The 13669-nt window shown below is 39.6% G+C and overlaps 1 protein-coding gene across 2 annotated transcripts in view; it reads right to left on the bottom strand.

The window, feature by feature from the left end:
• CRB1 (crumbs cell polarity complex component 1) overlaps nt 1-13669 on the bottom strand; it is a 97907-nt gene that overhangs the window by 67500 nt on the left and 16738 nt on the right. For both annotated transcript variants that reach the window (XM_071565606.1, XM_071565607.1), the window contains exon 2: nt 3602-4186. In XM_071565606.1, the coding sequence (XP_071421707.1) occupies nt 3602-4186 (585 nt within the window). The remainder of the gene's footprint in view (nt 1-3601; nt 4187-13669) is intronic.

The following is a 13669-nucleotide window of genomic DNA, read 5'->3' as shown; positions in this document are numbered from 1 at the left end:
CTTTTGCAGTTTCTTTGAAGAACTAAGATTATTTCTTATACTGCTTGGTTTTCCAATGAACCCTACTGTGCACTTCTTTGTACAGCCCCAGTCAATAAAAAGTAAATGCAGCCGAGGATGAAGGATGCACAGCCAATGTTTTCAAACTTTCATGCCTACAGATATAATGTAAAAGCACCTTCTGGTCAAAGATACAAGGAATTTGCAGGCTCAGTGTAGTTCCAGGAGGACATGCACATTCTTAGTATGGCTGGAAATTGGTAAGCTGCTCCCCTACATTGTAGTGCTGTGCTCGGGCACAGCAGGTGCAGAGGGCGGTTCTCAGATTCCTCAGTCTGTATAAGGTAGTCTTGCATGTCATCATCTGGATGGAGGGTGTCACACAGCTGCTTTTGAAGGGACAGGAAAAGAGTTACATCAAAAATTAGATAGAGGGAAGAAATTAGTTTCTTGGGGCAAAACCTGTCCTTTTTTGCAAGCAGACCTGTGCTAACCACCCAGACACTGTGCACACACAGGTGTGTTACAGGTCTTACACTGCACTATGCACACACAATTGAACAACAATCAAAGGTTTTGGTGCTGTGAATTTATGAGCTGCAACAAGCATATCCCAGGTGTAGGTGCCCACTGCTAATCTTTAGTTTGAAACCCCTTGGACATGTGGTAAATGCTGCTGGACTCCTCTCCTGTCACAGTCTTGTGCTTGAGAATCTCAGCAGAGCTGATAACCTGGTCTGAATCCTCTGCTCAGGCTGGCTAGGACACCAGGTGGGGTGTTCTAGTTTGACACTGGAAGGCTGAGGAAGGAAACAGACTTTGTTAGCAATTACTATTGGATAGACCATGTTGTTTGCTATTGATATCCACAACAGTATGGGCATGAACTTGTTGGGAAGTGAGATCTGTACTTGAAGTATTTCATCCCATGGTAGAAGCTGCTGTGCCTCTGCTTGCCTTTAAATGCCTAAGACTTATTTATGATGCATCTACTCTTAATATTTGCATGGCATGTACATTATTGATGAGACTCCTGAATGAGATCTATCAGGAATAATGTCCTCATATTCTACAGACTTCATCCCAAAGATGGTTACATCATAGTGAAAGGTACTGCAGAAAGAACAAATCTAGCTCATTGCACCTATTTTTGATGCTACTGAAACACTTTCTCCTGCTTCTGTTTTAGACTGAGATTGGGTTTTCGAACAGCCATGTGCTCGTGTTAGTTCACGCTGAAATGTTCACTGGCAGTGGAGGATTGGCTTCAGCAAGGTAATTAATGTACCTAGCTGTGGGTAATAACAGGCTCTTACACCATGCTCTGTTGGGGTGAATTAAAAGCAAGTGCAATTAGTGAAATGGAGGAAAAAATGCATTTGATTAAGGTAGCCAGCAAAACTTCAACAAACCAACTGAGCTTCATTATTTAACAGCTGTGTGACACATGTCTTGTAAATAATTTCACACATGTACAACATTATCATAGAAATGGCAGATTTCATGCTAAATTTTTCAGTCTTTGGCTCTTGGTGCGTTCTAACCTCTTCCATTTGTGTAAGAATTATGTGTGACATTTCTCAGCTATTTTAAGAAGTGCTGCAGCATACCAATTGTACAAAACAGCAGTCACAGGCCATGAAAATAGTAGCAATTGCAGCCAGTAACTCATGCATTTGATTAACGTTGCTGCTATAGATTTACTATATGTTCTCTACCTGCATATCAAGAGATATAACCTTTTTGACATTTTTGGGAAATGAGATGAGGTTCGATGAGTTCCCACAGTAATTCATGGTGTCAGGCCAGGATAATAATGGTTGACAAGGTCCCCTGAAAAAGTAAATGAGGGGATTTATTACCAGTGGGGACACCTTGGGGCTTTAATCCAGTAATCCCTCTGGCTTGTGCATTTAGCACAACTCACAGAAGAGTGCACAAAACAACCAAAAAGAATGCTTCTGATAAACCATTTTGTTAAGTAGCCTATTAAATCTGATATTTTACTGCTGGAAAAATGGTCTGCTACTCCTCTATAGAATTACTGGGATTAGTCTCTTTGCTGCTGGAAGTGGTGTTAAAGCTGTATGTCCAAACACTGCAGCCTCTTCTGTGTATTTTAGACCTCTTCACCTTCCTTGGTTCTCTCCTCATTTCTTAAATCTGCTTGTGCAGAGTGTGGAGTGTTTGGTGACATTGCTTGATTTTGGGTGAGAGTGGAGAGCGTCAGCCCAGGAAACAGTAGAATTTCATGATGAAAGTGGAGCAACTCCAACAGAATGAGTTTCCTGTAGCAGTTTGTGTTGACCTAAATTTTCATTTGTTTTTGTTTGTGCTTTACTATTTCATTATGTTTTCTCTTTCTTTGTCTCTAAGGTGTATATTCTGTCTCTTTCAAACTGAGTTTCTGGGCTATGGATCCAGGCCTGGACCTCACTGAAAGTGCCAGTTAAACAAATACAGTTTCCTGAATACAACAGGAGGTCTGGGCTGAGTCTGATCATTGCAGAGTAACCATGCTGGTTGTTAATAGGTTTTTCCTTCCTTCTGCTCTTTGGCTTTCCCCTCGCTATGTAGTTTTCTCCTCAGCTGGCCTGGGCTCTGACACCCGCTGGCAGCAGCGGGGTGGCAGGAAGGTAACAAGCTTCCTTCAAATAACATTCCCCATGCTCATAAGGGATATTAACCAAGGGCTGCCTTCCAACAAGTGCTGTGTCAGACACAGGAAAGCTGCTTTTTACCTCTGACTTCCCCTCCTGCATGGGGATTTGGGGATGGAGCTGTAAACCACATCTCTTATTTCTTATTCATTTGAATCACTTCAAGCAATAGATGTTTTTTCTCCCGTTTTTTCTATAAGATTTTTTTTCCTTTGCTTACCTGACTGGCAGTCTATCACTGAAATGCCTCCCCTTTTCTCCTTTTAATGATTCAGTGTACTACCTCTCAGAGTCCTACCCCTGAATACAGCTTTGAAATTTGAAGGGAGCTATCTTCTGACAAGAATTATATGCTTTCCAGTAGAGGAAGGAGGGAAAAAAAATCACACCTGTTCCTTAAAAATGGAGCCACGTAAAATATGATTATCAAAAAATGGGCAGTTTGGGAACATTGCACTTTTCTTTCTATGTAACTTACATAGCGTTCTAGTTGCAAATGAGTCCTTTGTTTCTGAGAAGGGCAGAAGAGAAGTTAATAGGAAACGTCTAAGAGTACAGTTTTTCTTGTTAGATCTAATTTTAACCCTGTCAAACATAGCTTTTGATCCTCAGGAAAAAACTACATATAGCATGCTAAAGACTTGTATTTTGAGAATGTTTCTTTTAAAAGGAAAGTTCACCTAGCCCTTTGACATAGCTTTATGTTCAAAAAACTGCCATGTCGATTTTTGGTAAATTCTGATATTTCTTTAATCCTTCTCCAGTAGGTCACAGTGATACAGTAATCCATAATGTACCATCAGCCACTGGTGCCAAAGCTAAAGGCAAGATGGTAATGCAGATATGGCTAAATAAATGTGTGGTTGAAGGAGTTGAACTTGGAACACGAATTATGATGGTTCTACATGATGCAAAGGTAAAATCGTTTTAATAGTGCTTACCTGTGTACCCAAGTGGACAGATGCAGTCATAGTGTCCAATCTGGTTGAGACATGTTGCCCCATTCAGGCATGGATCTGAGACACATTCATTCACTTCCAGGTCACAGTGCTTGCCTTGGTAGCCCGGGACGCAGTAGCAGGAGTATTCATCAACCCCGTCCCTGCACACTGCTCCGTTGTGGCACGGTTCAGAAATGCATTCATCCAAATCCATTTCACAGAGTGTACCTGTGTATCCTGCACTACAGAGGCAGGTGGGCCCAGTCAGGCTGTTTTGGCAGGTGCCTCCGTGCTCACAAGGATTTGTGTCACACACACTCTCAGATATTTCACAGGCAGGTCCGTTAAACCCAGCAGGGCACTCACAGGAAAAGCTAAGGTTTCCAGCAGAGCCCAAACAGGTAGCATTTTGAAGACAGGGATTTGAGGAGCAAGGATTGGAGGTTTTATTACAGAGTTCCTCCACACTGTCCACTGATGCTTCTGCACAAAGGCAAGTGTCGTCTTTACAACCAGCAATGCACGTAGAGTTCTTTTGGCAAGAGTTTGACAGGCACCTGGAATCATTCCTCATGCAAAGTGACTCTAGAAAGGAAACACAAAAAATGTTGAGGATTTCTGCAGCACTGGGAGTAACCAAGAGTAAAAATGTATTTTTTAACACAACTGTGCTGAAAGCCCAACAGCTCCAGTTGCTGGCTGTTGAGATGCATTAGTGGACTAATAAATGTAAAATGAAAAAAATTATGAAAACTTGAGTAGGTTGTAATTTCCTGTTCTTGCCTCTTCCAACAGCCATGGTCTGGAGTGTCAGGATTGCTTTACACTGTGAGTAGAGTTGCAACAATATTAGTGGTTGTCAACTGATATCCAGCAATATGGAATGCATTTAGGTATATTTAAGACTTTTTTTTTTTTTTAACTAGAAAAAGCAGTTGGACCCCCTTTTTCAGTTTAATATCACTTTGAATTCTTTTGTGGTGGAAGCCTTTTTGTATTAGATTTCACAAAGATAAATTACTCAGTTGCAGTTCTAGCTCAAGTAAGCAGTTTAAACTGTCATGCACTTTGATTTTGATTTCCTGAATTTAAATAGTAATTTGACAGCTGTACAGCATTTCCACCACAAGGAATCTTCAAAACACCTGAGATACAAAATAGCCCTCTGAGAGCCTTCCAGCCTCTGAGGTGAACTCAATTCCCAGTCAAGGAGGGGTGAGCTGTTATCTGCATTTCTCAGAATCCACCTCTGAGATACACTGAAGCAGTTGTATCTTGACCAAGAATCCATGACATAAAGCTGAGTGTTCCTTTCTGAGAGAAGGTAGCAATTCAGAAGGGAAAGACTACTGAGCTGGAGAATGAAAGTTGCATTAAAATGTTCTATGTGTGAGTCCTTTTTGCTTTGTTCAGTTTATATTTTTATTCAGGAGTCTTGTTTGGTTATATGAAGGCTATGTGTATTCTGCAGTAGTTCCTTGAAAAGGAATGGCAGAACAGTATATGTTTGTGCAGACAGGGTGTTGTGGATGAGCTGGACTTCTCAGAGAAATTTAGACCCACCTACCATCAGTCTCAATTCCTCTCAGTTCTTGAACTGGGATTCAGAAGAGTAGACGCAAAAGAGATGAAGATGGGGCACCGAAAGGGGGTGGTGAGTAGAGATGCTTACCAATAACTGAAGCTACACCAAGGCTGATAAAGACAGATCCCTGGCTGGAAAAGTGAGAGGCTAGGATTGGTCACCTGAGGGTAGCAAACAAACACTGGGAACTGTCAGAAAATACAAACTGACTGGTTAGAGTGTGTTTTCCTAATGTATAATGTATATAATAATCCTAATGTATAATGTATAATATATAATGTAATTTAATCTGTTTTTTCCTAGAAGGATGAAGTAAAGGAAGAAAGTGTCAGAAGGTTTTACTAGCTGAAGAAAGACTGCTTGTGTTGATAAGACACCAAGATAATAAATGGAAAGGTTAGTAAAGTTATCTGTGCATCACTGTTGTGCTTGAAGTTTACACAGGAGCAACAGTGACTCAGAATTAACAGCAGCAGTCTGAATGAAGTTGATGTTCATGAATAGGTACATTTACCAAGTCAAATAACTCATTAAGACTTGTCTGAACAAGGAGAATAGAGATTATGTAGTAACATTGATAGTAAAAATGACACCATGATTTAAAACAAAGAGTGGTCTTAAGAATTACATAGGAATATTTTTTTGATTGTTTCTTTTGGGGTGTTGCATGCATAAGTAAAGTGTGAAAAATGCTTTTGTTTTAACTATTTTGTTGGCAAACTCATCTATACCAGAGGAGAAATGTCTAGAAAAGTTATGGTCTTTGCTTAATAAAGATTGTCTTTATTTAATGCAGGGTATGATAACTCTGATTAAGAAAGCAAGCTAAACATTCATTAGCAGGAGAACTGGAACATCACCTCATGTTCTTCAAAGGAAAACAGGATAAAAGCAGTATTTCTGACAGCCTTCTTTTAAAATGACCATCCCCAAACCTGTTAACAATCAGTTTTGCATTGGGAGCAGGTATTTCATGCAGTACAGCGTCAGTTGTTCTTCCTCCAGCTCTCACTGAGTGCAAAATTGAAGACATTGGTTATGGTGTACTGACCGGCATCACAATCAGCAGTAACACGGTCTCTTCTCCTCAGCACCCACACATGCATGTTCGGATGTCCTGGTTTACATGATTTTATATATTACCCATGCATTTATTTTCTTCTCTTTAGCCTGGATAACACAGAGCTTATGGAAATCTATTAATTACAGTTAAAACGAACAAAACTGTGTTCCTTAGGAACTTCTGCAACCCACATTTTCCCTAGGATTACACAACTTTAGAGAGCTTTCTGTTCACTCTGTGTACCTACTTCATTAACATTCATGTTTGAGGAGACATTGCAAATTTGAAGAAATTAACTATGATTAAGTTATAATGTTGTCTAACTATTGTACAGTGTAAGCTACAAGAAGTGAGATCAATCATTCTAGTGCTTCTTACATAGGACCACTGTGACATGAGAAGCAATTTAGTTAATTATTACTGCTTTTCCAGAGATAATTTGCATGCAGCAGCTCAGTTTGTTATAATGACTATGTGTGAGAACATGAAACATTTGCCAGTTTGCAGTTTTGATAGCAACATACTAGCTGTGAGCACTGTTAAAAAACTTCATAGCTGAGGCAGTAATAGTGGATGGAAAATGAGAGAAGAGGAAAGACAGCCCTAAAACACTGTCTGTATGTAGTGACGGCAACCAATTTGTCTCCAAGGTGACACCACTACGGAAAAACATGAAGCAGAGAACCTTGCCCAGGTATTTTTTAAGCCAGTATCTTAATTTCAGCTCCTTTGGCTTTAATAAAACCAATTGCTTATGCAGAAAGTGCCAACAGACAATTCAATAAATCCAATACTCCCTAGAGGATACATTTGTCTGATTTGTACTACAAGTTTACAGTGAAGCAATAATAATTCTGGAGTTCTATCTTCATTCTAATGCACTGTGCATGGTTTTTATTATTGGTATAGTTTTTGAGGAACAGGGAAGTTCTGAAGGTCTTAGCAGAGATGTAACCACTGTTGAGTTTTCATTTACTTGTGGTTTAAAGTCTAGGACTAAGAGTTTTAGATAGGGATGCTGTATAGCAGTTTGGTCTCAGCAGCAAAACTGCATCTCAAAACGGTGACCATCAAAGGGTATGCAGTTAACAGGCCGTGGTTATCATGGTGTGCAGCTCACCAGGACACTTCTATTACATTTTTCCAAAAATATCATATTCCTAAATGATGTGAGTTCTTCAGGTAATCCTTGGATCCTGAACTGCTAGTTAAAACACCATTTCCCAAATATTTCAGGTAAGCTATTTACCCCTCCTGCCCTGTGGAAACTCCAGTTTCCCTGCTGCTCTGGAGTGATATGAAAGGATGGATTTGGGAACCTACTGAGCTACTGAGAGCTGTGTGGGAATGAGAGAGGAAGAAGAGTGTAGCAGGTGAAAGCTCCCACATGCTCTATGATGCAATGTGATGGCTCAAAGTCTGGCTCAGTTTAAGTGGAGGCCCAAAGAATGTTATCTACTGCATTCTCAGCAAGAGCTCCAAAGGGACAGAAATGTTTCAGTGTTTTGAGGAGCTTGATTTTTGGCAAGGTTGCAGAAGGATAACCAGGAAAAGGTCTCCCGTTCTGCCTTGGATTTGCAGAGGAGTAGTTTACATTCCTAAGCAATTAAGGTCACTTCAGCAGTGACTTCTTCTGACACAGTTTTAAAACTTGTGTGCAACATTAGAAAAATGGAAACAAAATGCTGCTCACTTTAGATTTACACTGAATGACACTTGAGGTAATTATCTTTATAAATATTGGTACATTAATCTAATTATGAGAGGATTTAGTGCCAAGCATTTTGCCCATGGTTAAATCCTTGTGATGCAGATGAGATGGTTGGCAGTGAAATTCGCAGTAAAGCTTGCCATCTACTGGCACATCATTCGTACTACCAGAAATATGGCAACACCTGCAGCTTTTACAAGAACTGGCACAAAAGACTAAATGTAACAAACGCCAAAGAAAACGCAGTAATTTTTTTCCCCTCTTGGATAAGATTGTTTAAATTCATTGAAGCGATCTTGTTAATGTATGAATAAGTGAGCTTATATTGCTAATCTGCACTAAAAATGTATGATTTTGACTGGCAAAGACTTCTGAATGATCAGAAACCACTGTAGTGAAAGAAAACGATTTTTATGATGTTAGAAAAGCATGGCAATGAGAATAGAAACGAAAAATTAAATTAGTGGGAAAGTTAACATAACCAGGGCAGAGGTTTTGAAAGAGCCAAAGCATTTTGGCACAGATCACCGCCTGACAGGGAAACTATTGTTCCTCAGTAAAGCAGGTTATTTTGAAGAGCTCACTTGGATATCTTTGCTGACAATTTGAGGGGGGTTTTTCTAGATCCTGTTTGAATCAGAGATTACAGAATATATGTCTACTTTTCAAAATATTCTTCTAACTTAATTATATCAAAACTAAGTGAATTGATAATCCCCAATTCTGGGAATCAGATTAGCAATCACAGCCACTCGAAGCCTCCAAACAAAACCCAGCAAAATGCATTGGGTTCTTAGTGTCAGAAATATCTTTCAGCAAAGACTTATTCTTTCAGGACATGACTCTTCCTACGAGTTGGTGAAATATCATAATCAGCAGCAGCATTTAAAATTAAGTTTCAATCACTGCTAATCACGTTGTTATGAACCAGAGTTCACTTGGCTGTGGTCATGCCTGCACTTTGCTAATCATCTCATCGTGCCTGGAGGCTGCTTGTAATTTGCAATGCAGTTCTTCAAATGTGCCTTCTGCCCCTGAAGGAGTACTCTAAGCTTCACAGAAGCTTTCAACACTAACAGCTTCAGAATCTTTTACATATGGTGCTGAGATTTTCTGACCTTCCTCACACAGCCAGTCTATTTTCCAGAGGAAAAAAAAATCTATGATAACATAGAGAACTTCCTTGATACCCATATAATCATCCTCGTTGATGACTTTACTGTGCTTTGAGGACTTTTTTTTTTTTTTAACAAAGCGTTATTACTTCACACATTTGAATTAAAACTAGGAAGCTACACCTGCTAGTGCAGATACAGCAGTTCACAACAAAATCTAACTTTTCTTAATAACTCATACATTTTGGAAAGAAATGGATAGCAGAAAACCCTGGCCTATCAGTTGAGAAATTAAATTTTAAAAATACTCCTAAGGAAAAAAATTATGAAACTGCAATAGCAAGATGTGTTCTTAAAAAAAAAAAAGAGAGAGAAACAACAACAGAAAATGTGTTAAGTGTAGGGTTGATTTTTTGTGTGTTTGTTCTTTAGAGGTTTTGGAGGGTTTTGTGGGGGGGCTTTTTGTTTTAATTTGCTAGAATGCCTTGTATAATTGGCATCTTGGTTGTGGTCAGTCACTAGAAAGTTAAAATGTCATTGTAATAAATGAAGCAATCATTGATTCTCTTAGTGCTATTACTTCAAAACAAGCATACAGCATTTGTTCACAGCTGAAGGCTTACACTGTGATCAAATAAGCTCACTAAAAAAGTCATGGGATAACATGACAGTAACAAGGGTTCAGATTGTCCAGTGTCTGGAGTTAGACAGAAGAACCTTCAGCGCTTGTGTTCATTACTTGTTTGAAACTTGCCCTTGGGATTTTAAAACTAGTGTGTGAATCTGAGTCACTGAAATATCAAGCTCTCTGATTTTATGAGATCTTGAAATAATTATCATTTAACTAGAAATATTAAAATATTGCCAAAGGCATTTAGTGCTGCATTGAAGATCACTGTGGCTTTGGTGTAACTAAGCATGTCTCCATTTATCTGCAGCGCACCACGACAGGAAAAATACAGTTCATCACTACGACAATAACTTCCCTGCAAAGACAGTCTTAGGAAGTTGTGGGTGTGCAGATATATATTCAATCTTGATGTATCTTGAAGAACTATGGAAGAGATAAGCACAGCTGCATAATCAACAGTGACAGAGATTGGGATCAGACATCTTCACCATGGACTGAAAGACATAGATGCTGCTTATGGCTCAGCATTTGGCAGATGGTGAAGAAAAGGAAAGGAAACCATGCTGTTCTGGAAAAAAACAGAGCCAGGTAAGGGGCTATCTTAGCCCTCAAAATAGCTTTTACATGGAAATTCTCTGTGAATAGGTCACTTCAGTTTTTGCACACAGTGTTTTTTCCAGACTAAAGTCTCTGACTTTCTAAATATTGCATTAACACTCCTTTATTCCTTCCCATCTCCCCGTACATTTTTATTACTATTCTAATTATGTAATGTAATCAGCATTTACTCATGAGTAATTTCCTCATTGTACTCATGAGCAATTACTCTCTGTCCACAGCTATAATTATTATTACTCAATCTGCTCAGAGGAAAGGCATACCTTGGGAAGGGATGAACAAACTTTTGCCTAACAAGTAAGCACTTGTTGTTGTGTCTACAAATATTGTGGTCATAAAGAGTTAATCCTGAATCTTTAAACTTCAATTGTATGTCCAAAACATCCCAGCATGTTGTTATAGAAACCACTTTCAGGCTTTAAATCTTGAATCACGTTTATTACCATAGTAACCACCATTGCACACAGACAGAAGAGAAAGAGGGTGGTTACACAAATATTCCATTTCTATCAAAAAAGCCAAATTTGTTCCTAAGTACATTTGTATTAGCAAAATCAAGGAAAGTAAATTAACAGCTTATATTCTGAAGCAAAAGTATGGTGTATTAGTGTAAGAGTAACAACTGAATAGCACTAAAATTTTAATTGTTGTTTAGGCAACACTTATGGATTAAAGCTATTTTTGTTTAAATTACAAGAATTGGTTATTAAATCAATGTCTCCATTTCAGTATTCTCCAAACTTTTGCACAAGCTTACACTGATTTTGTGCTGATTCCCTAGCTGTTCCTGCTTCCCTGTCTTTTAACCTTTGTGCCATCCCAGACTTCTTTATCCCACAAGCACTGCAGCAGTAGCATCAGTCCTTACAGTGTCAGTCCTTACAGCTGTACCTACTGACTGCACTGAGCACCACAGCAATGGGACCCCCTGTCCCAAATAAACAAACAAAACCTCAAAAATTAGGTAAATGCTTTCTTTGCTTCTAAAAGTAAGTATTTTTTAACTTTCACTTTATTTTGTGTCATATGCTAGCATCTGTTCTGGGAACAGCAGGCCCAGGAGCTGAACAGAGCTGAACAGAGCTCCTGGAGATTGAATTTGGATTTTTGGTTCAATTGAACATCCAGGTGCAGTTCTACCAGCAATGCAAATAGGCTGGTTTCTAATGTGAGTGAAAGAGTTTTCACACTGCTTCTTTATGTTTAGCAGTACAGCACCACAGTGTAAGTCAGTAGTGCACAGTGGTCATTGTGCTTTTACTGTGCATAGATGTTGTTGTTTGTGCAAGATGCAGGACAGTGGCTGATCAGGCCATGAGGCAGCTGATACCCATCACAGTAAATGAGTTGGACACTGATGTAGAAACTGAACTGATTTCTGCTGCTGCACAACCCAGACTACTGTATACTCTCTGTATGAATGCAGCTTGCCTCTTTAATAGTTTCATGGTGTGTGTCCACATTGTTATCTTTGAAGTCTGCAGCAGAGTAACAACCTGAGTGTAAGGAGGTGTTCCTTGTCCCTTTAGAAGTGCTGAAATTTTTTTTTAGTTGCATTCACATAGAAAAATTTATTCTTAATGGTACTGGACTCCTCAACACAGGAACATGGGAGATAAATACGGAGGTGAGCAACAACTCTGATACATAGTGGTGAGAGCCTGTGGGGCAGCTTCAAACTTTCTTTCTTGTATTCAAACTTGTCTTTGGAGGCAAAGAACATAGAAAATTTATTGCGTTCAAAATCTGAAACAATTTTATCTAGGTAATAAACTTGATTGCTTCTAGGAACGTGGGCTAAATGTCCTTATCCCAAGGATTTGATCAATACCTTTTCTGCCTGCTCTCCTCTTAAGGCTTCATTAAAGCTGGGGACATCGTCAGCATACTCGGGCTATTGAACGACGTGTGTAAAGGTCTCTCTTGTGAGATAAAAGGTTTTGCAGAAATAGAGAGAAAACATCAGTGGTTTAGTTAGGGGTGTGAATTATGTCTTATACTTTAAAATGTTATCCTGAATTGCTTTCTTGTAGCAAGGTTTCTCTGCATGCCTAGATAACTTGTTTGGATGGGTGGATTTGTGGTGCTTCTGTGAAAGGTGTTGCTCCTGCCTTGCTTCCTGAAGCTACAAACATGTAGATCAAGCCTTTTAAAATTAATAGAAACATAATGCGGTGTTTCTAAACCTGATTTCAGATTCCCCTGACGTGTGCAAGTGGTGCTGGGGAAGAGGAAAAATGAAAGCAGTGCTTGCAGGTGGGAAGATACTGCCTATATTCACAGTTAGGCTAAGGAGGAAGGCTAAAATGTACACCTTCTCTATATCAATGGGGGGATTTTCAGGAACATAGAGGGAATAACACAGCATAAAATTGTCAGTTTGTGAGTCTGGGTACAATCCAGTAGCTCCTGGCTCTGTGTGAATTCTAAATAGTGAAAAATAATGAGCAAAGGATCTCTTGAAGAGGCCAAATCTCACCTTGAGAGACTTAAGTTCTCCAGCTTCAATAGAGTCTGGAAAGAGTTTACGGTACTTTGCCTTTCTGTTAGACAGAGGCTTCTAGCTGCTGTTGAACTCCTGGCTCCTGCTGAATTCAGCCTCAGCAAGGAGCTGAGAGCTTGGCTGAGCTGGGAGACACTGCCTGTTGTGCAGACCAGCTACTGCTGACTTGCAGCACTAAGATTTCATTTAGGTCAGAACACGCAGGCAGCTGTGCTACCCCTGTGCTCAGCTACTAACACAGGAGAGAAAAAACAGCCAGAAATGCTGCCAAATGCCACTAACATATATATATATTATATCCCCGGAGTAGAGGGGCTAAAATCTGAGTACAAAGTTGCCTTCATGTCCAGGTTCTGTGTTCATGTGTTGTTTTGCTTTGAAAGGCATTGGAAGGCATCCTCTTCAGTCTGCTTTATCTGTGGTTCTGCTCTCCACTTCATTGCTTCTTTCCTGTTGCTAATACGAAAACAGCATAAAGCAGTGATTCTGATGACACAGTAGCACATAAAAGTGCTGTGATTTTAAAACTTAGCCTCAAATATCTGTAACACTGACCCAGGTGTGATTTCTTTCTGTGAGTCAAAATTGGCTAAGCTTAAAGCCCTACCTGTTAGAAATGCATTATACCAATGTGTAACATGGGGCAACTGTTTGAAAGTCGCAAAGCTGTGTACTGATATGTGCAGATGTTGAGATTGCCTTCAGTAGGTTCTCAGTAACTAAGCTGAGAACTAAATGTTGTTGAAGCTACCAAAATGCAGCAGAACATCAAGATCAGCTCTAGCTTTAGACTAGGAACACACTGATCTCCACAGCCACTGTACAGTGCGGTCTGTCCCTCC

This window comes from Pithys albifrons, chromosome 10, assembly GCF_047495875.1.
Source record: "Pithys albifrons albifrons isolate INPA30051 chromosome 10, PitAlb_v1, whole genome shotgun sequence".
In the NCBI taxonomy this organism is placed as follows: Eukaryota; Metazoa; Chordata; class Aves; order Passeriformes; family Thamnophilidae; genus Pithys; species Pithys albifrons.
The sequence above is the reverse complement of the archived record's forward strand: the minus strand, read 5'-3'. Positions and strand labels throughout refer to the sequence as shown.